This window comes from Stenella coeruleoalba (genome assembly GCF_951394435.1).
Source record: "Stenella coeruleoalba genome assembly, chromosome: 2".
Classification (NCBI taxonomy): domain Eukaryota; kingdom Metazoa; phylum Chordata; class Mammalia; order Artiodactyla; family Delphinidae; genus Stenella; species Stenella coeruleoalba.
Window position 1 is genome coordinate 40,763,844 of NC_137147.1, and position 26,448 is coordinate 40,790,291.

Genomic DNA, 26,448 nt, shown 5'->3' on the forward strand with positions numbered 1-26,448 from the left:
TAAATCATTTATTTGATAAAGGGCTTGTATCCAGAATATTTAAAGAACTCAGTAATAAAAAACCAAACAACATAATTGAAAAATAAGCAAAAGATTTAAACAGTCACAAATAAGATATAATAATGGCTAATGGGGGCTTCCCTGGTGGCGCAGTGGTTGAGAGTCCGCCTGCCGATGCAGGGGACACGGGTTCGTGCCCTGGTCCGGGAGCATCCCACATGCCGCGGAGCGGCTGGGCCCGTGAGCCATGGCCGCTAAGCCTGCGTGTCCGGGGCCTGTGCTCCGCAACGGGAGAGGCCACAACAGTGAGAGACCCGCATACCGCAAAAAAAAAAAAAAAAAAAGCAAATTAAAACCACAATAAGGTACTTCTTTAACTCCACTAGAATGGCTGTAATCAAAAACACAGACAACAAGTGTTGGTGTGGATGTGGGGAAATTAGAACCTTCAAAAATTTTTGGTAATGTAAAGTGGTGCAACCACTTTGGAAAACAGTGTGGCAGTTTCTTAAAAAGTTAAACATTAAATTACCATACGACTCAGGAATTTCACTCTTAGGTGTCTACTCAAGAGAAATGTGAACATGAGCACATACAAATACTTCTACACAAATCTTTATAGCATCATTATTCATACCAACCCCAAAGTGGGACCAGTCCAAATGTCTATCAACTGGTGAATAGATAAACATGATGTGGAATATATCCAGACAATGGAATGCCCAACATATTCAGCAATAAAAAAAGAATGAACTAATAGATGCTATAACATGGATGAATCTCAAAAACATTATGCTAAGTGTAAGAAGTCAAATGCAAAAGACCACATATTATATTATTCCATTTATATAAAATGTCTGGAAAACATAACTCTCTAGAAAGTAGATTAGTGGTATCTTGGACCTAGAGGTGCAAAAGGGAATTGACTCCAAATAGACACAAGGCATCTCTCTGTTGTGTGATGGAAATGTTCTAAAACTGTACTGCAGTAGGTAGTAATTGCACAATTCTATAAATTTAGTAAAAATTATACACTTAAAATGAGTGAATATGGTAAGTAAATTGTACTTCAGTAAAGCTGTTAAAAAACAAATCTGAGTAGTCTCCAATATAAAGGAGGGGTATAAATTTTCATAGCAACTTTAATCAAAATAGCTTCAAACTGGAAACAACCCAAATGTTCATCAATGATAAAAGATAAACAACTTGTCATATAATGGAATACTACTTAGCAATAAAATGAAATTTATTTATCATACAATATAAGTATGAAATGGAGAAGGCTGGGAAAAAACAATAACAAAGAAGTATTTTGGTATCTTTTTATTTGTGAAGTTTATTTTTGGCACGTAGCTATTAAATTAAGTATTAAAATAAGCTAAATGTACGTACTGCTGTCATTAATGTGACTAACTGCTTTTTAAATTCCCAACAGAATTATTTATAGTTGTAAAAAAAAAGAATAATACCTGTTTATTTTTGAAGTTCCTTGCTGCCCATAGCCACTTGAAGGCACTTTCTGGTAGAGTAGTTGTCTATTGGTCAAGTGAGTCTGAGGCTTTAGTCGGGGCATGATTGATTCAATATGATTATAGTTGAGGCATAAGACCTACAGAAGGAATCCATTATTAATCAGATATTAACATAGGAATGATGCTGTAAATATATCTTTGGCTATACAACATAATTTAATATATTAGTGTTAAAAATGACAAATTTTTATGTCCTGAATTGTCTGGATTTGGCTTTGAATGTGTTTTTTATCATCTCACATGCTGAAAAATACACCATTTCAAACAAAATAATGGAGACCTAGAAAGTTGCTCAACTTTCTCAATCTGTACTCCTGACTTCTCCAAGCCTTATTTAGATGAAATAACTCTAGTTGGAGAGATCGTTATTTCCCTAAGTTTAAAAGGCATTAGTAGATGGCTCAAAGCTGTAGGACAGGAGGCGATGAGGCTGCTTTGAGAACCACAGTATCCTCCAACTTCACTCACTACAGAGGCAGCCTTCCATCCCATCTCCTATTAGACAGGAAGACTCACTGCTTATAAGACAATCGCATAAAATTGAGATCAACTGAAATAACTTTGGGAAGTAATGCTTTTTTTCTTGGTGAAAAAATACTTTCAGAAAATTAATTTCTCTTCTTTAATGACATGAATATACATTTTAGCCCAAAGTAAAGAAGATTACAACTTGCACTGAAAACCTTGAAAGAAAAAAAGAAAATTTGTGAGTGACTCACCTTCACGTTAGGCAGATAGATTAATCCACTGAATGAGGTAAGATTATTGTTCTGTAGATTCACATTACACACATTTCTAAATTGGTCAACTGGAATCAAATCCACAGTTCTGAATTTAGACAGAGTAAATACAGTTATAATTTTAACAGGCAAATTATATTGGTGAATCTCTCATGTGTAACCCCAAAGGCGTTTTTAAAAGATCTGATCTGACAAATTCTATGGAAAAGAATTGCCTTAATATAAAATATATGCGTCAGGGCTTCCCTGGTGGCGCAGTGGTTGAGAATCCACCTGCCAATGCTGGGGACACAGGTTCGAGCCCTGGTCCAGGAATATCCCACATGCTACGGAGCAACTAAGCCTGTACACCACAACTACTGAGCCTGCGCCCAGAGCCCATGAGCCACAACTACTGAGCCCATGTGCCACAACTACTGAAGCCCACACACCTAAAGCCCTTGCCCTGCAACAAGAGAAGCCACCACAATGAGAAGCCCGCGCACTGCAACAAAGAGTAGCTCCTGCTCGCTGCAAACAGAGAAAGCCACGCACAGCAACGAAGAACCAAAGCAGCCAAAAATAAATAAATTATTTATTTATTTATTTTTAAAAATAAATAAATTTATTTATTTATTTTTAAAAATAAATAAAAAGTAAAGTTAGTTTAAAAAAATAAAATATATGGGCCAAATGATCAGATAAATACACATTTTTGTTGGGTACATGTGTAAGAAAATGACATACAATTTCATTGACTTAAAAAAACATGTCTATTATCACATAAATATAGAACTATCATAAAAGAAACGTTAAAAATAAACATTTCCAATTTCTTTATAATTCCATACATGTTCATGAAGTCATAGTGAAGTTGATATGGTAAACCATAAGATTTTCAGGTTGTAAACTGCAGAGGATATATATGAAATAGGTTATTTCTGAAATGCCAGGAAGGGGTTTGGGATAGGAAAGAAAAGGAGAAAGTAGGTAATTTCTTTGAAAACAGAGTTTTCTGTGGAATCTCCTGAAAACTTTTATGGCATTCCACCTAGTAAGGATGTTTTGGTAATTGGTCAGAATGCTTGATTCCTAGTCCACAGCTTTAAAAGTGTTTTACCTTCCTTTGAGCTATGAGGGAGAAGAGCATAAAGCTTAATCACCTTGTTCTAAACACTTCTTTTTTTCATATATCCCAATTTGTTTCATTTATATATTCTTTTAATTGAGGTATAATTGATATACAATATTATGTAAGTTTCAGGTGTACAACATACTGATTCACAATTTTTAAAGATTATATTCCATTTATATTTGTTATAAAATACTGGCTATATTCCCTGTGTTGTACAGTATATCCTTGTGGCTTATTTATTTTATACATAGTAGTTTGTACCTCTTAATCTCCTACCCTTATCTTGTCTCACCCCCTTCCTTCTCCCCACTAGTAACCACTAGTTTGTTCTCTATATCTGTGAGTCTTTTTTGTTATATTCAGTTTATTTTTTACATATAAGTAATATCATACAGTATTTGTCTATCTCTGTCTGACATATTTCACTTAGCATGATACCCTCCATGTCCATCCATGTTGTTGCAAATAGCAAAAACAAAATTTCCTGCTTTTTTGTGGCTGAGTACTATTCCATTTTATATGTATATACCACATCTTCTTTATTCATCTGTTTATGGTCACTTAGGTTTCTTCCATATCTTGGCAATTGTAAATAATGCTGCTATGAACATTGGGGTGCATGTATCTTTTTTGAATTAGTGTTTTCATTTTTTCCCAGGAGTGGAATTGCTGGGTCACATGATAGTTCTATTTTTAGTTTTTTTGAGAAACCATACTGTTTTTCATAGTGGCTGTACCAATTTACATTCCTACCAACAGTATATGAGAGTTCCTTTTTCTCCACATTCTCGTCAACATTTGTTGTTTGTGGTCTTTTTGATGATAGCCATTCTGACAAGTGTGAGATGATATCTCATTGTGTTTTTTGTTTGTTTGTTTGTTTGTTTTTTGCGGTAAGCGGGCCTCTCACTGTTGTGGCCTCTCCCGTTGTGGAGCACAGGCTCCAGATGCGCAGGCTCAATGGCCATGGCTCACAGGCCCAGCCGCTCCACGGCATGTGGGATCCTCCCGGACCAGGGCACGAACCCGTGTCCCCTACATCGGCAGACGGACTCTCAACCACTGCGCCACCAGGGAAGCCCTCATTGTGGTTTTCATTTGCATTTCTCTGATGATAAACGATGTTGAGCATCTTTTCATGTGCCCGTTGGCTATCTGTATGTCTTCTTTGGGAAATGTCAATTCAGATCTCTTCTGCCCATTTTTAATCAGGTTGGTTGTTTTTTTTTTTTTTGATGTTGAATTGTATCGTCTGTTTATATATTTTGGATATTAACTTCTTGTTGGTCATATATTTAATTTGCAAATACTTTTTCACATTCAGTAGGTTGTCCTTTCATTTTGTTGATGGTTTCCTTGGCTGTGCAAAAGCCTACCACACCTTTAAAGAAATGCTCACCCCTAAAGTTATAATTATGATACACTTTATACATTAAAAGTCATTTATTCTTTTGACATGTTTTCATTAGTTTGTTTCCTAAGTGCAGACAATATGTTTGGAAAGGCTACAACAAATATGAAAGTCACTGTCTGTGTCCTCAAGAAATGGGATTCAGAAAAACTATAATAAAAAAGGAAGGGCCTTCTATGTTGTACAAAGAGATTTAAAATTTTATTCGGTAGACAGTGGAAAGACACTGAACAATGTTGAGAAGGGAAGTGATCTGATAAAACTTGCATCTTAGAAGGCGGTATGGATAATAGATGAATTTGCAGGTAAGGTTGTATAAGACAAAAAAAAAACCAGTTTCTAAATTAGTTAATTCCCCAACCTAGGACAAGGGCAATGACTATGGAAAGAAGGGGGGAACTATGACACATACTTAAGACACAGACTCTATAGAATGTAGTGATTAATTAAAAACGGAGGACAGGGCTTCCCTGGTGGCACAGTGGTTGGGGGTCTGCCTGCCGATGCAGGGGACGCGGGTTCGTCCCCCGGTCCGGGAGGATCCCACGTGCCACGGAGTGGCTGGGCCCGTGAGCCGTGGCCGCTGAACCTACGGGTCTGGAGTCTGTGCTCCGCAATGGGAGAGGCCGCAGCGGTGAGAGGCCCGCGTACCGCAAAAAAACAAACAAACAAACAAACAAAAAAATGGAGGACAAAGGAGAGAGAGTGGACTCTAGATTTTTGGCTTGGGCGACAACAGGTGAATGTTGTTTCCTAGATGCTATCTAGAGAGCAATCGAATATTCAAATTAGGAGGCTAGATTTGGGGTAAATTAGGGGGTCATCGTCATAAATTAAAACTATGGCTAAAGATGTCTGCCTGTGAAGAGTGCAGAATAGAAAAAGAAGAGAAACGGATTTATTAAACAGGAGGACAATGATAGCATTCATGAGAACAGCATCAGAGGAATGGTGGCAGTGGTAGCCAGAGAGCATTGGATTAGAGTGGTACAATGTGAGGAGCAAACCTAGTATGTTCTAATTTTAAAAGCTTGATTGTAAAAGAAAAGGGAAATATAAGGTCTTAGAAAGAGCTTGATGACATTTTTAATCATAGTGTGTGATAATAAAAGTTATTAATGCAATTCAAAGATGGTAAAGTTAGTATGAGATTGTGAAGTAGTGTAGATGATTTTCTGAATTACTGGTTATATTTGGATAAGATGTATAAATTATAAACCTTAGAAAAATAATAATAACTATATATTATAATATCAAATAGCATAGAATAAAATGATTGTACCTGATGGATGATGAAGTCCAATTTAGTTCTTGCATTTGGGTGAAGTTTGAATGTCCTTGTCGTTCAGCAATCATGTCAGAAGTAAGTCTGCCACCAAACAAATCTTTTGCACACTCAATCTCTGGTGGTTCCTGTATATGAGGATATTTAGAAAGTGAGGTTCTCTCTTACAAATGACTAAATGACATTAATTCTTTGGTTCCAGGTCAAAATGGAATAGCCTCATTTCTCCCTATTTCCTACTAAGTACAGCTAAACCCTTGGATATTATATATAAAATAAATATAGGAGACTGAAAGGTGCAGAGAAGAAGGCAGACCACCTAGGGACCTTGGGACCTGAGGAATGACACTGTGGTGAGTCCTCTGGTGTGTTACTGAGATAATAATAAGAAACCTTCATCTACTGTTCCTGGCCTGGCCATATGGTCAGGCAGGAGGGCAATGGAAAACTGACCTATTAAAAAGATGCCCATATGGGGCACAGCCTTATGGAAATTTGAGGTGTACATTAAAGTAGGACACATTGATGCCCATCTGAACTCTCTTCCCATTTTGGAAGGTGATTGGAATTGACAAGTAGATATGCCCATATGCTCACTTAAGGTGGCCACCTGGGTCTATAAAATAGGTGGACATTGGGGGTCTACAGCAGTGCGGAGATGGGCTGAATCTAGACATATTCCTCTTGCACCCTCTGAGGCACTAAATGCCAATAAGAACTGTTCTGTCTGCCAGCAAAAGAGACAGAGACTGCAGATGGCTATGTGGCAGATTTCCCTGTGGTAAAGCCCTGAATATAGCTGGCAAGTCAGACTGAGGCTGGTAGCCCTGGGGGACTACAAATGGGTCTTGACAGGAATATATACTGACTCTGGACTGGGATTTGCTTACCCAGTGTAAATGCAAATGCACATAATGCTATAAAAGAACTGGAACAGAAGATATTGCACCAATCTGGACAGTTGACTTATTTCTTCAGACCAAGGAACACACTGAACAGCCCATAATGTCTAACAGTGGGCAGAAAGATATCCCCCTCAGAGTAGTAGTTCAATAGAGAACTAGAATGGGCAATTAAAACATTGGTTGTCTAAAATGCGGGGGGAGATAAAAGCATGATGGGCTGGCTTAAATACCTTCCTAAGAGTGCTCATACTCAGTGTGAACATGAATGGGGCTAAAGGAGGGTCCCCACTGGATAGACTTCTGTTTTTCTGGTGCATCTGGGGGATGGGGCAAGGATGCTGATATGACTATGCAATTCTTGCGAAAGAAGGATGATGCTGGTATAACCATTATATTTTTTCTTTCATTCTTCCTCACATCACCTCAAATTTTTTTTCTGCCTGATGCAGTGGCCACAGGACCACAGCTACAACTACAAATACTGGAAACAGGGATAATTCCTAAGCGAGAAACTATGTTTTTAAGCCTTTTGTCAGGATTCCTAAAGGCCTGATGGGGGTAGGTTTTACCTTCACCCCATCTGGCAAAACTGGGGTTAACAGTGAATGCATCTGTATTTCCTGGTGGCAAAAATAGCCCACTAGTTTTGCACCTATATAACCTTGTCCTATCTGAAGTGGGGTGGACTGAGGGGAGGTATATGCTAGACTAGACCAGCACAGTGGCTGAATCTAATATCCCTTCCAAAGGTGGAAAAGTATGGGTATAAATGGAGAGAACAGGGAAGGGCACTTACGGGTAAAGGAATTAATAAATAGATTATGTAATGAGGAAATCCAATATTATATTACCTCAAAAGGGGTTCAGAGCAAGAGATGATATTGTCTCAGTTCAATTATATCAGATGCCTGAAGAAAGGATTAAGCTATGTGTTTTGAGACCACTCCTGCTTTTGGAACCTGACAAAGTCTCCAATGGAAACCTGCAAATCTGAGTGGCCTCACTGGGAGAGACATTTCTATATGATTATGGACTGGATAATTACTGAATGGGATTACAGTAATATTCCAATATATTTTGAATTTTCTGATCATTTTGCTGTAAAGGATCTGTGTTCAAAGGCCAGAGCATAAGCTGTGATATTGTGATTTATAATAAGAAACCTATATTTGGTCTTTGTCTACTGTTCCTGGCACATAGCTCCTCAAACCCTCATAATTTCCTATATAAGAGCCATAGGGGCATCTTTTATTATAATATTTGGTTTTTTGTTTTCGGTTTCTGAAATAGGTCCAGAGCCATAAAGGTGAAAGGACTGTGTTGCTATTTATGACAAGCTCCTTTCAACCAGTCTGAGTATCTTAACAAGATGACTTTTGGAAAGTCCTTAAGAATGGGGGCTGGTTGCCAGGGGCAGCAACCATGATTAGAGGGTTGGAACTTCCAGTACCACTCCCTTACTTCCTGGTATGATTATATATCCATGGAGCCTTGGGCACAGAGTGAGGCTCAGCTGTCCATACTTTACCATTAAAAAGTCATGTCACTTGGAATGTCATTTAAATTCTCTGGAGTTCTTTGCGCTCATTGATAAAATAAAGGATTTAGACTATGTCATTTCTGAAGTCCAGGTCCATTTACCTCTCAAACACTCTAGGATGATATTGCTCTTCTACTTCCCTCTGTGTCTACTTTTGGTGGCTTCTTTTCCTCTTTACATTTCCTAAATGGAAGTATTAAAGGCTCACTTGGATTTCTTTACTTTCTTTACTCTCTTTCCTTAGTCAATGTTATATCCTTTTGGTTTTAATTATCAGCTTTCTTCGTGTGTCTAACACTAATCATCTTATTCCTGAAAATGCTTTTCTTCCTGTAATCATATTTCTGTTATGATATCTCTTAGTGGAATAGACTCAAGTCTTGTAGACATCTTTTATTCTTCCATTTCCTCGTCCTTCAAATTTCATTGGTTGCCAAGTTCTGTCAATTCTTCCCAGTATTTCTCCTACCTTTCAGCTCTCCATTTTTAAAACCACTTCCCCTTGGTTTATTTCAGTTTCTCATTACCTCACATGTAGACCACGCGAATAGCCTCCTATTGGTTTTTCATCAATCACTTTAAACACTGCTGTTAAATTTCCTAATATATGGTTTTCAAAATGTTATTCCCCAATTCAAAAATCTTCAATGCCTTCCCATTACCTCTCAATTAAAGTCTAAATTATTCAATCTAGTCTTCATGTCCATTATTAATTCATATATTTATATTCTACCTCATTCCACAAAGAATTTATGGCAGCTTACAGGAGGAACATATACTCAAATAGTAAAATGCAAATAATAAATAGTGAAGATCAAGACTGAGGATGATGTAAGTTAAATAGATCAAAACTGGGGATAGGGACAGATAGACCATAAGTCCTACAGGGTTTCTGTCATTGAACCATAAATGTGGCCCTGAGCTTTTAGGTAGTCAAAGTGAAAAGGAAAATAGTTTAAAAATACTCATTGTCAGTGAGGACAGCATAACTTTTCCTCAGGGGGGAAAGGTTTTCCTACACTGACTTCTAAAAGCACTTTCTCAGGTGGCCCTTCAAATGAGGGCACAGAGAGATAGGAAGGATAAGATACTCAACACCACCATTGGAGCACATACAGTACTAGTTTCATGAGACTGTTTTTAAAACGTCCCTCAATGAAAGCCAACACCTAAATAAAACCCAGTATACAAGATTCTAGAGAATTGTTTGTGTTTGGGGGAGAATATTTTTGATTCTTCATTCTGAGAAGGGCCCTGAAAAAAATCAGGGTTAGAATTAGTAATTTTCTCAGAGCACCTCAAAGTCCCAAATAATCATGAACTATCTCTCAGTTTCCTAGAAATTTGATGAGTTTTATTGTCTGACAGGGGCTAGGCAATGTTACACAGGGAACCTTTTTATTCTTCACCCATTTGTTTTGCACTTATCCTGTTACATGGAAATCAGGAGCCCTGTATGAACTTACTAGTTATAGAATCCAAGTTTCCAAATATTGCTTTCATATTCAGTCCTATGTTCTGTGTTATTTTTTACACAGTATAAAAAGTTATTTTTTACTAGTATAGTTTACTAGTAATGTTGACATACCATTTTTTGGTTCAAATATGTTTTTCTTAAACCTTAACAACTGTATTTTTCCAGGTAACAGGAAGCTGTTTTTAGGCCCAAGAGGACGGTAGGGGTCCAGGGCAGTTTCTCCTATCCTGTCTCATAAATTTGTTAGGCACTGAATTCAGTGGGTGCAAATGTACGCAGCATCTTCCCTCCCAGACTACCTCAATTTAAACAATTAAAACCCAGATCTAAAATGTGCTTTGGAGACCTAGATTTTAATAAGCATAATAAGTTTGGGTAACATACTAGTGATAAAGCAACATTCAAAATGATTATGGCCTATGGATATATTAATATGAAGCCTGGACCAAATGCTATGAGTCAATAAAACAACTTACAATTGAGATTCCATCCAGACCTTTCAGTTCTGGAAGATGAAATATTACAAACAACCGGTAGTTTTCTTGATTCCATACAATAATGTTTCCATACATGTCTAGAATGACCAGGTTGCATAAACCCTGGTAATAAAAATACATACATTTAAAGTGATATACATATATATCTCACTCTAACAAGTTTTTTTCCCCTTAAGAGTTTAATCATCCTTGAATTTTAATATTAAATTACTCTATCATTTCATAGTGATTTGAGTGCTTTTAAGTATGCTGCTGTTTAGTGCAAGCATTATACTTTCATACTGTTAAGGTCTAATTTTGTGCGGTATTTCAGTGGTCTATATTATATGATCAGAATCCCTTTTTGGATGCTGGTGCTAAATGTATTACCCATGATAAAGATTTGCAAAGAAACTTAGCAAAGTTTAAAACATATACTTTGTTTATGGAATAATGATCTGTTAAATAGTATGTGTGTATACAGATACAACAGTGAAATGAAACAATGAAAAACAGTCTTCTGATGAGGGATAAAACTGAAGTGCTTCTGCCTTGTAAGAGTAGCAGAATTCATCTTAAGGGAAAATGTGCTTCCTTATTAGATAAGACGTTTGTTGTGAAGGAAGGGCCCTGAGTAGATATGGATGGGAGAGGTTAAGACAAGAGGGAGTAAAACTAATCCTCATCTATAATGTAAAATGGTTTGTTTTGTTGCTGTTGTTGATTAGGTTGACTCTGCAGCTCTAGAAGTAGTTGTATTGGGGGAATACAATGAGGATAAGGCTGCAAGTAAGGAAAGATGGGAAATGGACATAAGTTTTTGGTAGGAGATAAAGCCCTAGCAATATGGTATCAGCAAAAGGAAAGAGGCCACTGCAAGTCCCAATGGTAGGAAATGGACATCAAATACATTTTTCTTGATTTTTATTTTCTTCCTTACATTTTTCTATATTTTCCAAATTCTGTACAGTGAACATGCATTACTTTCATAGTATAAAGAAATAAGAAAATATTTAGAAAACCAAAAACATTAGTACTCCAGATAGTCACCTTTAAATTGTAGATCTCCTGATTGAGAGCAATATAGTTATTGCCTATGTATAATTCAATTAGTGTAAAAGCTTTTTGTAAACCACTCAATGAAGTGATTTTGTTGTTCTCAAGAGAAAGGGAATGAAGATGAAGCATGTTATCAAAAGTATGCTTTTCCAAACCAGTGAGGAGATTATTATTTATGCTGAGGCGGGTTAATTTAGTCAGCTTGGAAATGCCTAGAAAAATAAGCAAATTCAAGAAAAGATTCAGACAGCACTGAAAAGTTAATTTAAAAAATACCTGGCTGGTTGTTTTACTGTTTATCTTTTTCTAAGTTCAAATGGCTTTACAGATTTTATAGTATTAACCATCATTGTTTTTCCTTTTGTTAAAGAAGAATAAAATGTGTACTAGATAATATATTAAATTCCAATTTTGGATTTCCAAGTAGACACATTTTTTTTAGGTGTTAAGGGAAGGTATTGTATAGGAAATACTGAATTAAGCTTTCAAATAACCTTTAAATTATGTAATTAATTAAGGTTTTCACCATCACAATAATATAAAGCTCTACTTTACAAAGCTCAAAATAATCACCAACCCCCATTGTAAAACATTAAGGGTAAGGAACTAGAATACAACACTCTGGAAAGTATTCCTTACTGTGCCATCATTTGTATTAAAAAGAACCTAATTCTACCTTTGTATGCTTGAAAGCAGTCTAAGACAGAACTTTAGAAAATGCTTCCTCTCACCACAATCTAACCCCCTATGTACATTATGTGCTGTAGACACTTTATAACTGTAGGTAGGATGGTGCAGTTGACAGATAAGAACTCTGGAGTTAGAACTGGTTTTAAATGTTGGTTTCACACTAGATTTGGGACCATAGGTAAATTATGTAAAATTATGTAACCTCTGAGACAAATTTTCTTCATCCATGAAATGGATATACTGAAATCTACTTCTAACGGTTATGGAATTAAACGGAATGGCATTTGAAAAGTATCAGTTATAGCTTTTGGCAAATAAATAATCAGTCCTCAATAAATTTTATTCATGCACCCCTTTCACACCAGCCTTTATCATGGGACTATGAAATGCTGAAAGCAAATCAATCTAGGGCAAGTTAGGATGTAGTATCAAAGCAAAAATCCTTAAATGCATATTAAGCCTATCTATGTTTGGAAAAAAGAAGATAAATATCTGTTAAAGTTTAGTGGGGTAGCTATGTTTGAAAAGTGGGTATAGGGAAAATACAGGTTGAAGGAGTCTTCCCTTCAGTAGGCTTATGGAGGGGAATAAAAAGGAAATAGGGTTCTCAATTGTTACATACATAGCAAAATTAACACCCTATTGTATGGGAATGGAGACTAGTGATAGTTGTAAACACAGATGCCTGACCTACACCTCCGCCCCCCCACCCCCAACCCCCCCGCACTGTTTACTTAGCTAAAATCTACAGAGGAGAGGCCTGTGGATCTATATACTCAATAAGTATCCTAAGTGATTCTTATGATCAAGCAATTTTTAGAAACTATTGTTAACAGCCATTAAAATGAAGTATAACAAATGTTATACATGCTGTTTTTAATACTTGCTTTTGCATATGTAATTTTTTAAAGTAAAATTTTCTATTTTATGAAAAAGGTAGTACACACATGCTAAAAACAATTCAAAAGCTAATAAAGTGTAAATTAAGTCTCTTTCTCAGGCATGATTTTCAATTCCTACCTTCTCTCCTTGACAAGGACAGCCTTGTTACCAAAATGCACATCCAGAAATGTATTATACCTAGATAAGTATGCATGATGTGTGTGTGTGTACACTTATGCAGGCATTAATAAAGCTGCTTAATTTGTACTTGTATGTGGATCCCAGTAAAAGTTTATATAGTACATCTGATTTTCAACCTCCAGTGAATAAAATGTTCATTTTGTTGAAAGTCTTCAAATTTCCAAATGTAACCTTAATTCCATATTTTGAAAAATGAACTGAGCTGCTTTATCTTTTTCAAAAGCACACCTCATTCTTTCATTTATTTACTCAATGGTACAGATTTTGAACACTGACTAGTTTGTAATGTGCTAAGTTTGGTAATAGGTGGTAAACACTGGTTAAGAGAGGGGAGGGAAGGCAGCTAGTTGGGCTCATTATATATAGCAGTCAGTCACAGATCCCACTAAAGAGGTGTTTAGAATACTCTACTCCAAACCTTCTTGGAAATTCTCTGAAGACCTTCCTCTTCAGAAATTCTATCCTCAGTGTTATTCACTTTTTGCTCTTGTTAATTAGACATTCATATTTTAAGACTTTAGAATTCTCTAATACCTTACCTTCTATCTTTGAGATGCAGTTTCCATCTAATGTGAGCTCTTCCAGGTTAACACAAGATTCCAAGCCTTCCATTTTAGTGAGATTATTGTTGCTGAATGATGCCCACTTCAAATTTTCCAATTTTTCTAAATTTGTGATTTCAAAAAGATGTTGCCCATCTAAATTTAAGGCAGTTATCTGTAGAATAATTCACATTATATGTTGCTTCTGGATGACATCAATAACTTCAATGTTATAAGATAAAAAGGCTAATGAAATAATTCAAATGTGGTAAGTAACATAAAAAGTCCTCTAGGAACTAAAGATATTGCAAAGCTCTTAGTTTACAGAAAAGTAAAATTTGACAAGATTATAACTCAGAGGGACTTATATGGTATTACAGACACTGAGCTGTGCCAGTCAGATTCCCAGCAGTGAAGGACTTGTCCCAGTTGCTGCAAGTGCTGTTGGCAGAAAGCCTTCAACTGTCAGTCCCTTCAGGGACAGCATCAGCAGCAGAGAGCTGCCTTGTCCAAGGTCATGCTCCTTCCCAGGTTGGCCCACATCCAATGATGAAAGGAAAGAAAGGCCTGGCCATCTCAGCCCAACTTGGGACAGATTTAAAGGGCCATTCTAATTTCACAACTCCCTGTGGAGTCAGCTAAGACTATCACAGAGCCGGCATCACAACTAAATATCTATGTATATTCTGTAATAAAAAGAATGCCACTAATATCTTCCATTTTCAAGGGTCAGATTCTCTTAGCCCAGTTTCTATCTTTGGCAAGAGGTAAAAGGGTGCTTCTTGAGCAAGAAGCTGCTAGTGCTCCATAACTTTTCCCTTAGCCTTGGCTGAATTCTGACCAGTTCCTCCATTCTCTTGCCAGGATTCTTGATCCCTTTTACCTTGCCATCCAAATTTTTGGCTTGGTCTCTGGCTCTGAGCTTTAAAGTTTTCTTGTTTATTTTGATATATTCTCAGAATCTACCCTTTGGTTTTGCAGTGTACCTTTATCCTAAATTTCCTGTTCTGTAGTGACCACTGCTGAGTTCTAGCCCCTGTGACATAACTACTCATGACTTGACTTCTCTTTTACTTCTAATTTAGCTCTTCCAGTTTTCTGCCCATTACCTATCTATGCCCTCGTTATGATACAAAGGCCAAAGCTGACTAAAAAAACAATTAAATTTTTATATTAGGTTTAATAAATTGTCTTTACCTTCAAGTACCAGTTTCCACTCAGATGTGAATGTGGTCCTAATTTTGAAATCTGTGTCAGAATTTTGGCAGAAGGCCATATACTAAGAATCCGTGATCTCTCCTCTTTAGTACTAGAATGCCGTAAGAGAGATAACTAATAAAACGAAAAACACATAAAGGAAATAGCACAGAGAGGTCCATATATATATAGTTAAAAGAATTGTTTCCTAGATGAGCGGCCCAATGAATACTTTTAAAATATGACATTTTCTTTACCTTAAAATGTTTTCAGTATCTGGATATACTTTATATATCTCACTCATTTTTTTGTTTTAGCAGACATTTAACCACAAAATAATATTTATAAAACTGTGAAAGGATTATTATAAAACAAACACCATATAATCCATCATGAAACCAGTTTAAGAGCCAGAATATTCCTACTACCCTAGAAGCTCCCTGGGTGCCCCATCCTAATCTTTTTTTCTCTCCTTCTCCTTGGAAGCCATCACTCATCTCAAGTGAATCAATTCCCTAAGAAGCATTCAATTGATCTCAAATTTTGTATCTATCATACTTTCTTTCTTTATAGACTTATGTTTATATCCATAAATAAAATATTAGTCTTATACATATTCAAATTTTATGTAAATTGAATGTTTATATTCTTCTATGACTTGCTTTTTTGCTCAGTATTATATCCATGAGATTCTTCTGTGCTTCTTCCTGTAGATGTAGTTCATTCATATGTCATTGCTATATAATATTTCCTTATCAATTCTCCCATCAATGAACATTGAGCTGATTTCAGTTTTTTGCTATTATAAGCATTGCTGTCATAAATATTCTTGTGCATGACTCTTGGTATATATATGCAAGAGTTTCTTTAGAGTATATAACTTGCTAGGTTTAGGGTATGTATATATTTAGCTTTACTAGATAGGGCCAATTTGTTATCCAAGATGGTTGTACCAATTGTAACCTTTACTTCAAACCTTTGCTAAAACTTGATATTGTCAAGGGTTTTTTTCCCCCCAGTAGTGGCCATAAATTGGTAGATCATTTAAGTTTTAATGTTTATTTTCTTGAGTATTAATGTGGTAGAGCATCTTTTCCTAAGTTGTTTGGCTGTTCTGATTTCCTCTCCAGTGAAGTGTCTGTTTAAATGTTTTGCTCAGTTTTCTGTTTGATTGGTTGTCTTTTTCCTGATATATTTTGGATATATAAAGAATATTTTTTGTCAGATGTGTTTCAAATTTCTTTTCCCAGTATATAGCTTGTCTTTTCACTTTCTGCCCTTTGAGGAATAGATGTATTAATTTTAACATAGACAAATCTAACCTTTTATAGTATATGCTCTTTGTTTCTTGCATAATAAATTCTTCCCTCATTCAAGGTTATAATGATAATCTCTGATCTTTTCTTCTAAAACATTTTTGGTTTTGCTTTTTGTAGTGAAAGCCTTAATGCACTTGTTCCAGTGCCTTTTATTGACTAGCTCCCTGATCTGTACACGCAGCTCTGTTATTTATCAATTTTCCAGGTATGTGTGGGTCTACACTGGGTCTTTATACTCTGTTGTATTGGTCTATTTGTCTAACTCTTCCAATTCCACATTGTCTTACAGGATTTTAGTAAGTTTTGATTTCTGGTAGGATAAATCCCCAACTCTTCTTCAGGAGTTAATTATATTCTTATCAACAAAAGAGTTTCTTTCCTTCACTTTGAACAGATACAAAATTAAACATTACATTAAGGAATTAATATTCAAATATTCCACAAAAAGTAAATAGCTAGATAACTAGAGTGGAGATATTTAGGATGTTGAAGCTACTTTGGCCAAAGTAGCGTTCTTAATCTGGATAATATAGGTATTTCCCCTTCCCTAAGTTAATAGGTTTTGTTTTCTTTCAGCCAGACACATATAATATCAATACTAGGTAAATAATTTACTAAATGCTTTCTCAAGGCCTCGAAGCTTACCTTATCCACAGAAAGTTGCTTATTTTCATGTAGGTTCTAAAGGACTCTGGTGAGTTCAGGTTGACTAGGAAAGAAACAGTTACCCTAGAGGTATTTTGGGGGTAGTGTGCAGGGATGAGAATCCATACAACCAGTTGGTATTTAAATGGAATACATTTAAACAGAAAAAAAATTCAAGTGATATGATTGTTATAGACGGATCTTTTTATTAGCATGCTAAGAGAGAATATAAAATCTCAATAACAAAATAAGAGTATGGGAAATATTATTTGTATATTCTAAATAGAACAAGAAATATTAAACAGTAAAATCCAACCTGAGTAATCTTTGTCCCAGAAATAAATTTCTTAGCTGCTGTTGCTTCTTCTTCAGAAATAAGGACTCCATCTAACTGAGTAAGAGTCTTTAATCTGCCAATAACACTCAGTCTTAATGTGGCTGGCTTGGGAAAAATACCAAAAGTTAATTTTTACAAAATATTACATGTGCTATGACATGGAAAGGAGTTCTTTGTTCCTTCCCACATAATTCAAATTATGCATCTCCTACTTTATTATATTTGTCTAAAAATAAAGGCTTAATTCTTTAAACAATAGTTGAAATTAAATTATATTTAAGAATTAATCTTTTTTGTTTGAAGGTGGATAGTTCTACTCTTGTGGAGAGAGGAAATCCCACAAGCTGTTGAAAAGTGACTGTGGTGAAAAGTGTTCACAGAACAACTGCAGTGCCTCCTGCTTATCTAGATCAGCATTTAGCTAGTCAGCTCCATGGGTGATCCAATACAGATCTTCAGCTCTTGACATTTAATTTGGCAACAGGGCTACAGCTGTACTGTGATCATTCAGGAAGTCTGATTTGGCAAAAGAAAAATATTCTTCAATTTTACTGAGCTAAAAAGGAGAAATACAATAGTATAAACATCGTAATACGGCCAGTTTAAAAGAACCAATCATGCTTTAGTCCCTTTTAAAAATGTTGAACACAGTCTATATACATTTTTGAAAAGCAAGGAAAGGAATAGTCTTGAAATTATAAACTTGGGGCTATTTTAAATACTTGGAGATACTCTTCAGTATAATCATTGAATATTGAAATTTCTTAGCATGAATCTACATATTTTTGTGATGAGAAAGAATAGCGTTCAATCAAATTTCCTTTTATAACAGAACATAAATAAGACTTTATAATTCAGGTTCATCAGGGAATGTGAAGCATAGGAACCAAGAATAATAGAATACAGTGAGAGAAACATACTATTGTTAATTTAAAAGTAAACATGCTTTTGTTAATTTTTCCCCCTTTAATAGTATGTTTCTCTCACTGTATTCTATTATTCTTGGTTCCTATGCCTCATTACAGTAGGGTTCTAGCATGCTGAGCTATACTGCACTATGAAAATTCTCTGAAGGTGTGCAAATGGCAGTGACATCTAACACTTTTAAAACCACAATACTCTTAAACTATTAGAGGTTGCAAAAAAAGTCTGATGTGAAATTAAAGACTTTTCTTATAGTAACATTTTATTCACTTGATCACTACACTAAATTCAACTTATGAAATACTTAAGGGAATTCTAGCGAGACAAAGATAGTTTGCCTATTTCTGGCTATTCTTGAATAGTAGTGAGAAAACAGCTTTGAAATAAAAATGATTGTTTGCTTTTTTATAAACATTTCTGTTTCATACCTTTTGCCATGGATTATGTCGAATATCCAGAGTGAGAAGGCTTGTGGTGTGTTTGCATAACATATTTATTTCATCGCCAGATTTTTTCAGTTGATTCCAGCTCAAGTCTAAGTGCTTAAGTTTCATCAGACCTCTAAATCCCTCAAGAGTTATCACATGGTTATGACTTGCATCCAAATATTCAAGGTTATCCTGCAACACATACAAATAGAAGTGATGCTAGAAGGATCACGGTTTGTATTTACACAGTTCTTTTCTCTCTGATTCTCTAAGTATTTTACGTGCTTTTTTGGTAATCCTCACAGAAAACCCAAACACTAGTTATACTGCAGCAATGGTATCAATGTACATATTTTCCTAGTCATTTTCTCTTAATTCTCACTTCAGCCTTTTAACATAGAGTGGCAATGTTTGTTTTCATGGAGGAGAAGGAAAAGAGAAACTGGCAAGATAATTGTCTCCAACAAACAAAGAATTACATTTCTTATATCTAGGCTTCTAGTTTATACAATTGAACTCATGGCCTGGTTAAAAAAGTTTCGTCTTCAGAGGCAGAAACTAAATCTATTCCATTCTATAATTTCCTTTTTTAGAAGTACATGATTTTTTTTTTTTTTTTTTTTTGCGGTACGCCGGCCTCTTACTGCTGTGGCCTCTCCCATTGCGGAGCACAGGCTCCGGACGTGCAGGCTCAGCGGCCATGGCTCACGGGCCCAGCCACTCCGCGGCATGTGGGATCCTCCCGGACCAGGGCACGAACCCGTGTCCCCTGCATCGGCAGGCAGACTCTCAACCACTGCGCCACCAGGGAAGCCCTATATTTTTTCTTATATAAAACATATTATTCTGTTATATAGAATTTTGTACCCTTCTAACATATTCACACACCATTAAGTATTCTTCAAAATGATTTTTCATGAGGCTTCCCTGGTGACACAGTGGTTTAGAGTCCGCCTGTCAATGTGGGGGACATGGGTTCTACCCCTGATCTGGGAAGATCCCACATGCCGTGGAGCAACTAAGCCCATGTGTCACAACTACTGAGGCTTCAGTCTAGAGCCCACGAGCCACAACTACTGAGCCCACATGCCACAACTACAGAAGCCCATGCACCTAGAGCCCATGCTCCATGACAAGAGAGGCCACTGCAGTGAGAAGCCCACGCACTGCAATGAAGAGTAGGCCCTGCTCGCCGCAACTAGAGAAAGCCTGCGCACAGCAACCAAGGCCCAATGCCACCAAAACTAAATAAATAAATTTATTTTTAAAAATGATTTTTCATGATTGCATAGTATTCTAATATGTGAATTATTAGTATTGTTTTAAACATTTCATTATGGACAATTATGTGGCTTCTAATTGTTGTCAACACTGCAACAAATGTCCGTGGTCATAATACTTTAACCGAGACGCCAATATACTTTCAGAAAAGGTTTTTAGGAATAAGATTACTGGTTTTATGGATTTCTGTATTGTTAAGACTCTTGATAAATGTTGCCAAATAGTTTTAAGGAAGTTTGTACCAGTTTTTTCTTCCAGCAATGGAATTTGAGAATGCTCGTTTCCTTAAATACCCACCAACCCACCCGCCTTATTTTAATTTATATTATTATCAGTGAAGTTGCACATCTTTTCCATGTGTTTATATTAGACATTTAAAAATTTTGTTTGTTTGTTTGTTGTGTTTCTCATCTTTGGCCATTTATATATTCAGATCTTTATTTTACATATTTGTAAGAAGTCTTTAAGACTTTAATTTGTTACTTCTATTTGTTGCAAACAAAATTTTCTTTTAAAGTATATACGAACTCAGACCCAGAACAAGAAAGAGATAAAGAGTACTTGAAGAAAATATTTTGCAACATATTTTTTAAAATAAAAATAATATTACTATAAATTAAAAATAAACTTGATTTCTTTACAGTTTAAAACAAACAATTGTTTGAATTCACCATAGAATTAGTCACTGCTTATATAACGCATAGTTCATATTGTTGGAATAGCGTCTATTATAGTGACTCAGGTTTCAAGAGTTGAGTGTTCAGATCATTAAAATCTAAAAAATTTCTGGAAATCAAATAGTGTTACTGACTTTTTAATCTCCATAAGTAAGCATAGTAAAAATAAATCCTATAATTTACTATGATTATAATTTCTTGAACAAAAGGATATTTGGCAGTAAAAAAGTATTAAGGATATAATCTTAGAACAGTATTTTAAATTAATTTAGATTTATAAAAATTTACTATATGGCCCATCTTCTCCTATTTTTCATCAAAAAGTGGTTAAAAACTTGTCCCAAATTCCGGCACTTGCATGCAGACTAGCATTTGTGAATCATTCATCATATAAAGATAACTGCCTTCTTTCCTTGAAAATAGGGGTGGGATCTTCACTTTTTTATGTTCCCAGAATATAAAACAGACTCCATACACTCCATAAATATTCAAGGAATAATATTTTCAGTTTTGTAGCAGAGTTTTGTGTTTTAACATTTCTTGTGCTTCAGTTTAAATCTTTTGTAAGTTACAGTACAATGTAGCCCAACTTACAAAAATTAAAACCCACAAGACCTCTTTAAAATATTTTAGGGGTAATAGTTCAATCTCTAAATGTAGATTAGCTGTCTCAAGGCATTAGAAACACTTTAACAATAAATTTCTCATTGGAAAAGATAAGACAGAAGTACTATTTCCATAAAAAATTAGGCCCATAATCTATGAAAGTTGCAGATAGCCATACATATTTGTCTTTCCTTGGCCAATTCTGACTATGGTGTAACTATTTTCAGAGAAAAATAAATCTGTTCCTATTCATTTTGCTTGGATACTCTCCTTTTCTGATAGTTCAGGTGAGTGAATGACAGGCATACAGCTTATGCCCTTTCAATTTACCTTATGTGGATATCTTATTTAGATTTTTAAAAACTCTACAAAAACTATATAGTGTATTTCCACCATTTATGAAGCCCAGGTCTTTCATTACATAAACAGTCACAGATTGGGTATTTTGACTCACAAGGCAAGGCCAGGGTGATGAACACATAGTAACAATATGTTTGCTTTCTGCAACCTAGTATAACTAATGCCTAGCATGCAAGATGGGTATGGAAACTCTCCATGTTAGAGACACACTTAAGGAAAATGATAGTAAAAATGAGAGGCAAATTAAAAAACTTAGAAGACAATAGGAATAATAGGTGAGTGATTAAATTAGATCATAGCCTTTTATGATGCTGAGATAAATATAATTAATATTAAACACACATACAAAGTAGATTACTGTAGAATATAGAGCCTATGCAGCATAGGTGTTCAATCTCTCTGAATCCCCACATAAAAAGAGGGTTAAAAATAAAACCAAAATTCTATGGACAACATTTATAACAAAGCTACATAACAAGGTAGCCCCATAAGTCTCAAAGAAGTTGGTGGGGATAAACCACCACCAACCACAAGACCTACATGGTGTCCAGGTCTATGTGAGAGGAAGAAGGAAGCATCAGGGCAGCCTCTGAGGGACCTGAGAATAAGAGAGCCCCAAAATAGCCAACCAATATTCAGTGGAAGGTATGAGGGCCAACTGAATACAGCAGTTGAAAGTGGGAGGAGTTTTGCCCTCTTTGATACCAGGTGAGTGCATGGGACCTACAGTAAAAAGGTCTGAAGGGGATGGAGCAGTCTAGCCCCTACGAATCTTCAAACTGCCCCACCTGGGCCCCCTTACAGAACTGAATCTTTCTTGGAGAAGAAACTGCTGGGCTAAATAAAAATTAAACAGGATAAGGACAAAAAAGGCAAATAAAAGAGAAAGTTCAAACTGAAGTGGAAGAAGGGAATAGAGCCAGGAAATTTCAGAAAGTAAGTGCTACAGTTTTTAAACAGTACATATAAACAGCAGAAGAGGGAGATCTGTGAAATTAGAAAAGCTTTCCCAAACCCCACTTTTGTTTTAAAAGTTAAGAACTAATTTCACTGGAAAATGAGCAGCAAAAAAGTATTAAGGTCAAATCCCAGATAAAGCTGTGTGCGTGCGTGTGTGTGTGTGTGTGTGTGTGTGTGTGTGTGTGTGTGTGTGTAAGACAGAGAGAGAGAAATATTGCTATATTGCTGCAGGCAATAAAAGTATACCAGAAATATATGCCCAAGAAACATATCATAACCATAAACCTATTATTTCAGAAAAAGCAAAAAGATTTAAGAATGATACAAGATACAAAATAACAACATAAATCTGGATTAGAAAAACTCAGAAATGAGAAGAACCCAGAAAAGAATTCGAAATAAAATAATAAAAGCATTTCAGAAATGAAGATTAAACTAGTCAAAGACAAAAGACGTAAACACAACAAATAATGCCTTAAGATAAATAGAAGGTGAAAAAGATGAAAATTTAAAAAATCAAATCAATTTAAAATCTAAATGGAGAGATAAAAAGGACTCAAGAGAAAGTGACAAATAGTGAAGATAGGTAAAAATTCAACATATGGATAATGGGAGTTCCTAAAGAAGAGAACCAAAGAAAGGAAACAGAAAAATTGCTAAAAACCTCCAGTTCAAAAAAACAAAAGAAAAAATGATTTTAATCTACATTTTGGAAAAGCATACTGTGAATCCGAAATATTGACCCGGAACAACGAAGCCTGTGACTTACAAGGGAAAAAATTATACATTCTCATCAGACTTTTCTACCGCAACACTTTATGCCAGAAGAAAATGAAATAACATTTAAGATGCCCAAGAAAAGAAATTGTGAGCCAAGGATTTTATATCTAACAAAACTGCCTTTCAAGTATAAAGGACATAGATAAATTATTATCAACATTCAGTAACCGAAGGGATACTGTTTCCATAAGCCCTTCCTGAGGAATCTATAATAGAATATTTTTCAGACAATCAAAATGTTTGATACCACCCTAAGAACTGGTGATAAGAATTAAATACACAATTACCAATGAACTAAAAGGGAGAGTGTACAGAATGTAAGGGCTACATGCTCTAACAAAGTAGATATAGTATGATAATTTTAATTATTTTTTAAAATAGAGAAGAATGAAAAGAACATACACAAAATTTTTAAAAAATCTTTCCAGTAACATGTTGATGAGAGTATTAGCGCTATCATTCTGAGACTTTTGTGTGTGTAATAGGGGATAAAACAAATGAGTGATTATTAAATATCCTAATTCTATCACCTTGTATCCCTGAGAATCAGGATTATTGGTGTGGGAAAAAAAGATATAGATGTAAGTAACAGAGAAAGGTTAAGTTAAATGATTTGCAGTCTTAAATTCGAATTGGAAGCATCAATATAAATTCATGAGGTTAGTTTTACTTGCACATATACCACACACACACACACACACACACACACACACACACACACATCCCTCCCCCACAACAAATTCTGTCCAATGGAAAGACCTAGAAACAATGACAAACCCAGATTGTGGCCCTTAAATACCACTTCTCTAAAAGAAACCAGGGCTCCTTGAAGAAATAGTTGATCCCATGTCTGCAACAGAAAAATACATAAAATGTGTATGGAACATCTTTCATACCAGGTGGCAAAGAAGCTATCACAGACTACTAGGGTCATGGCAAAAGGAGCTAACCTTATGATGCTTCCACTGGCTAAGGATGAGAAAATTTGAGCTTCAATCATGATAGTAATTGCAGTAAATTGAATATCATCAAATATGTTTAAGTCCTTGCATTCCTAATGATATTAAAACTAAAAAAGTATTGCTTATCTTTGGGAATTCGTAAGGAACTAATTCATTATCTTCAAAGTTGGTAAATAAAATCAAATAAACATCTATTCTGCATTTTCTGTATGAATAGTCCTACTGGGTATCCAAATAATAGATAAGGGGAAACGTCTCTATGTAAAAGTGTTCCAATTAATAAATGAAAAAGAAATTCTAGAATAAGAATGTTGCTATTTTGTAATCTCCAATGAATTAAAAGATACAGGCATTAATAATGGCTCCTAGAATCAGAAAAGTGAGACAACTAGACATTATGTGTCCCTGTAGTCTCGCCAGAGGAATGGAACCAGAGTCTGATCCAATCTCTGGATCCAGTTGCCAATTTGTAGAAAATCTGGAGGGTGGAGGGCATGTAGGGTGTATCATAGGTAAGCAAATTGGCAGGGTCTGGACTGTGGTAAACTCTGGTTTTGAAGGTCCAAGTATTTCTACAGATAAACAGTGGGGAGCAGATGGGGATAGAAGGGAAACTTAAAAGAGACTTTAAAAATACAGTACATTAAAAAAAAAAAGGGAAAACCAAATTTCTGTGCTAGGGATACACATTTGGGGTGATGGAACTATAGGGGGAAAAGAGCAGGGAGAGGATAACTATTAGCAGTCAGGATAATGATTTCTTGAAGGAATGGGGCATATAGAAGGGGTTTATGCTGTAGGTGGCAAAGTTTTATTTCTTGACTTGGACGCTAGTTAACAAGCATGTTCACCTTATAATAATTTACTAAACCACTTGTTTGTAATATGTAGTTTTCAGTATCCGTGTTTTATTTTACATACAGTATCTCCTCTCTCTGAACATCCGAAGATCCTTACAGTCATTTTTAGAGACATGTTTATACACTGGATTCTTAATGTCTGAGGGGTCTATATCTAGCTAGCTACCTTTACTAGTTCTAAAATTTGAAAATACCACTTGGGCATAAAATTTGTCCAGTTCCCTTACCTGTAAAATAACTGTGGTAATAGTCATCCAATAAGCAGGCTGTGAGGCTATGATGATGAAAGAAATCTTTGTATTAAAGAACAACAAAGCTACATTGCAAATACATGCTGGGCAGCTGGCTAAGCTCACTCACCTTGCATGACTTAAGAGTTTAGTCTTTAAATCTGTGCCTAAGCAAAATTATAATGCTTGTTATAACCTTTGGAACTGCAAGCAAATCATTAGAAGAAAATTAAACAAAAATGCCCAAAATTTATATATAGTCCTGGGACCTCTATTAAACTACCTTCTTTCCTCAGTTGCATACCAAACCCAAGGGAATTCTATTAAAAAGGACTTTGGCCTTGCAGTTAAGTCCTTAATCCATTTTGCATGTGGCCGTCCAGTTTCACAACACCATTAAAATTCCTAGAAGAAATATAGGCAGTATGCTCTTTTATGTTGGTCTTAGCAATGTCTTTCTAGATATGTCTCCTAAACAAAAGCAAAAATAAACAAATGGGACTACACCAAACTATAAAGCTTCTGTACAGCAAAGGAAACCATCAACAAAATGAAAGGACAACCTACTGAATTGGAGAAGATATTTGCAAATCATATATCTGATAAGGGGCTGATATCCAAAATATATTAAAAAACTCGTTCACCTCAACAACAAAAATACCCCAAACAACCCAATTTTAAAAATGGGCACAGGAGCTTTTTCCAAAGAAGACATACAGATGGCCAACAGGTGCATGAAAAGATGTTCATCACTAATTATTAGGGGAACACAAATCAAAACCACGAGATATCACCTCATGCCTATTAGAATAGCTATTATCAAAAAGGCAAGAATTAAAAAGAGGATGTGGAGAAAAGTAAACCCTCATACACTGTTGGTGAGAATGTAAATTGGTGCAGCCACTGTGAAAAACAGTATGGAGATTCCTCAAAAATTAAGAATAGAACCACCATATGATCCAGCTTTTCTACTTCTATTTATCTGAAGAGTACAAAAAACACTAATTCAAAATATGCACCCCTATGTT

General features: G+C 35.6%; 1 protein-coding gene across 1 annotated transcript in view; it reads right to left on the bottom strand.

Moving 5' to 3' along the window:
• LRRC9 (leucine rich repeat containing 9) overlaps positions 1-26,448 on the bottom strand; it is a 106,600-nt gene that overhangs the window by 25,320 nt on the left and 54,832 nt on the right. Inside the window, exons 18-26 of the mRNA XM_079908455.1 lie at positions 18,705-18,896; positions 17,332-17,457; positions 15,052-15,186; positions 13,852-14,029; positions 11,531-11,751; positions 10,481-10,603; positions 6,080-6,210; positions 2,252-2,360; positions 1,470-1,609 (exon numbers count right to left, since the gene is read on the bottom strand). Coding sequence (XP_079764581.1) covers positions 1,470-1,609; positions 2,252-2,360; positions 6,080-6,210; positions 10,481-10,603; positions 11,531-11,751; positions 13,852-14,029; positions 15,052-15,186; positions 17,332-17,457; positions 18,705-18,896 — 1,355 coding nt within the window. The remainder of the gene's footprint in view (positions 1-1,469; positions 1,610-2,251; positions 2,361-6,079; positions 6,211-10,480; positions 10,604-11,530; positions 11,752-13,851; positions 14,030-15,051; positions 15,187-17,331; positions 17,458-18,704; positions 18,897-26,448) is intronic.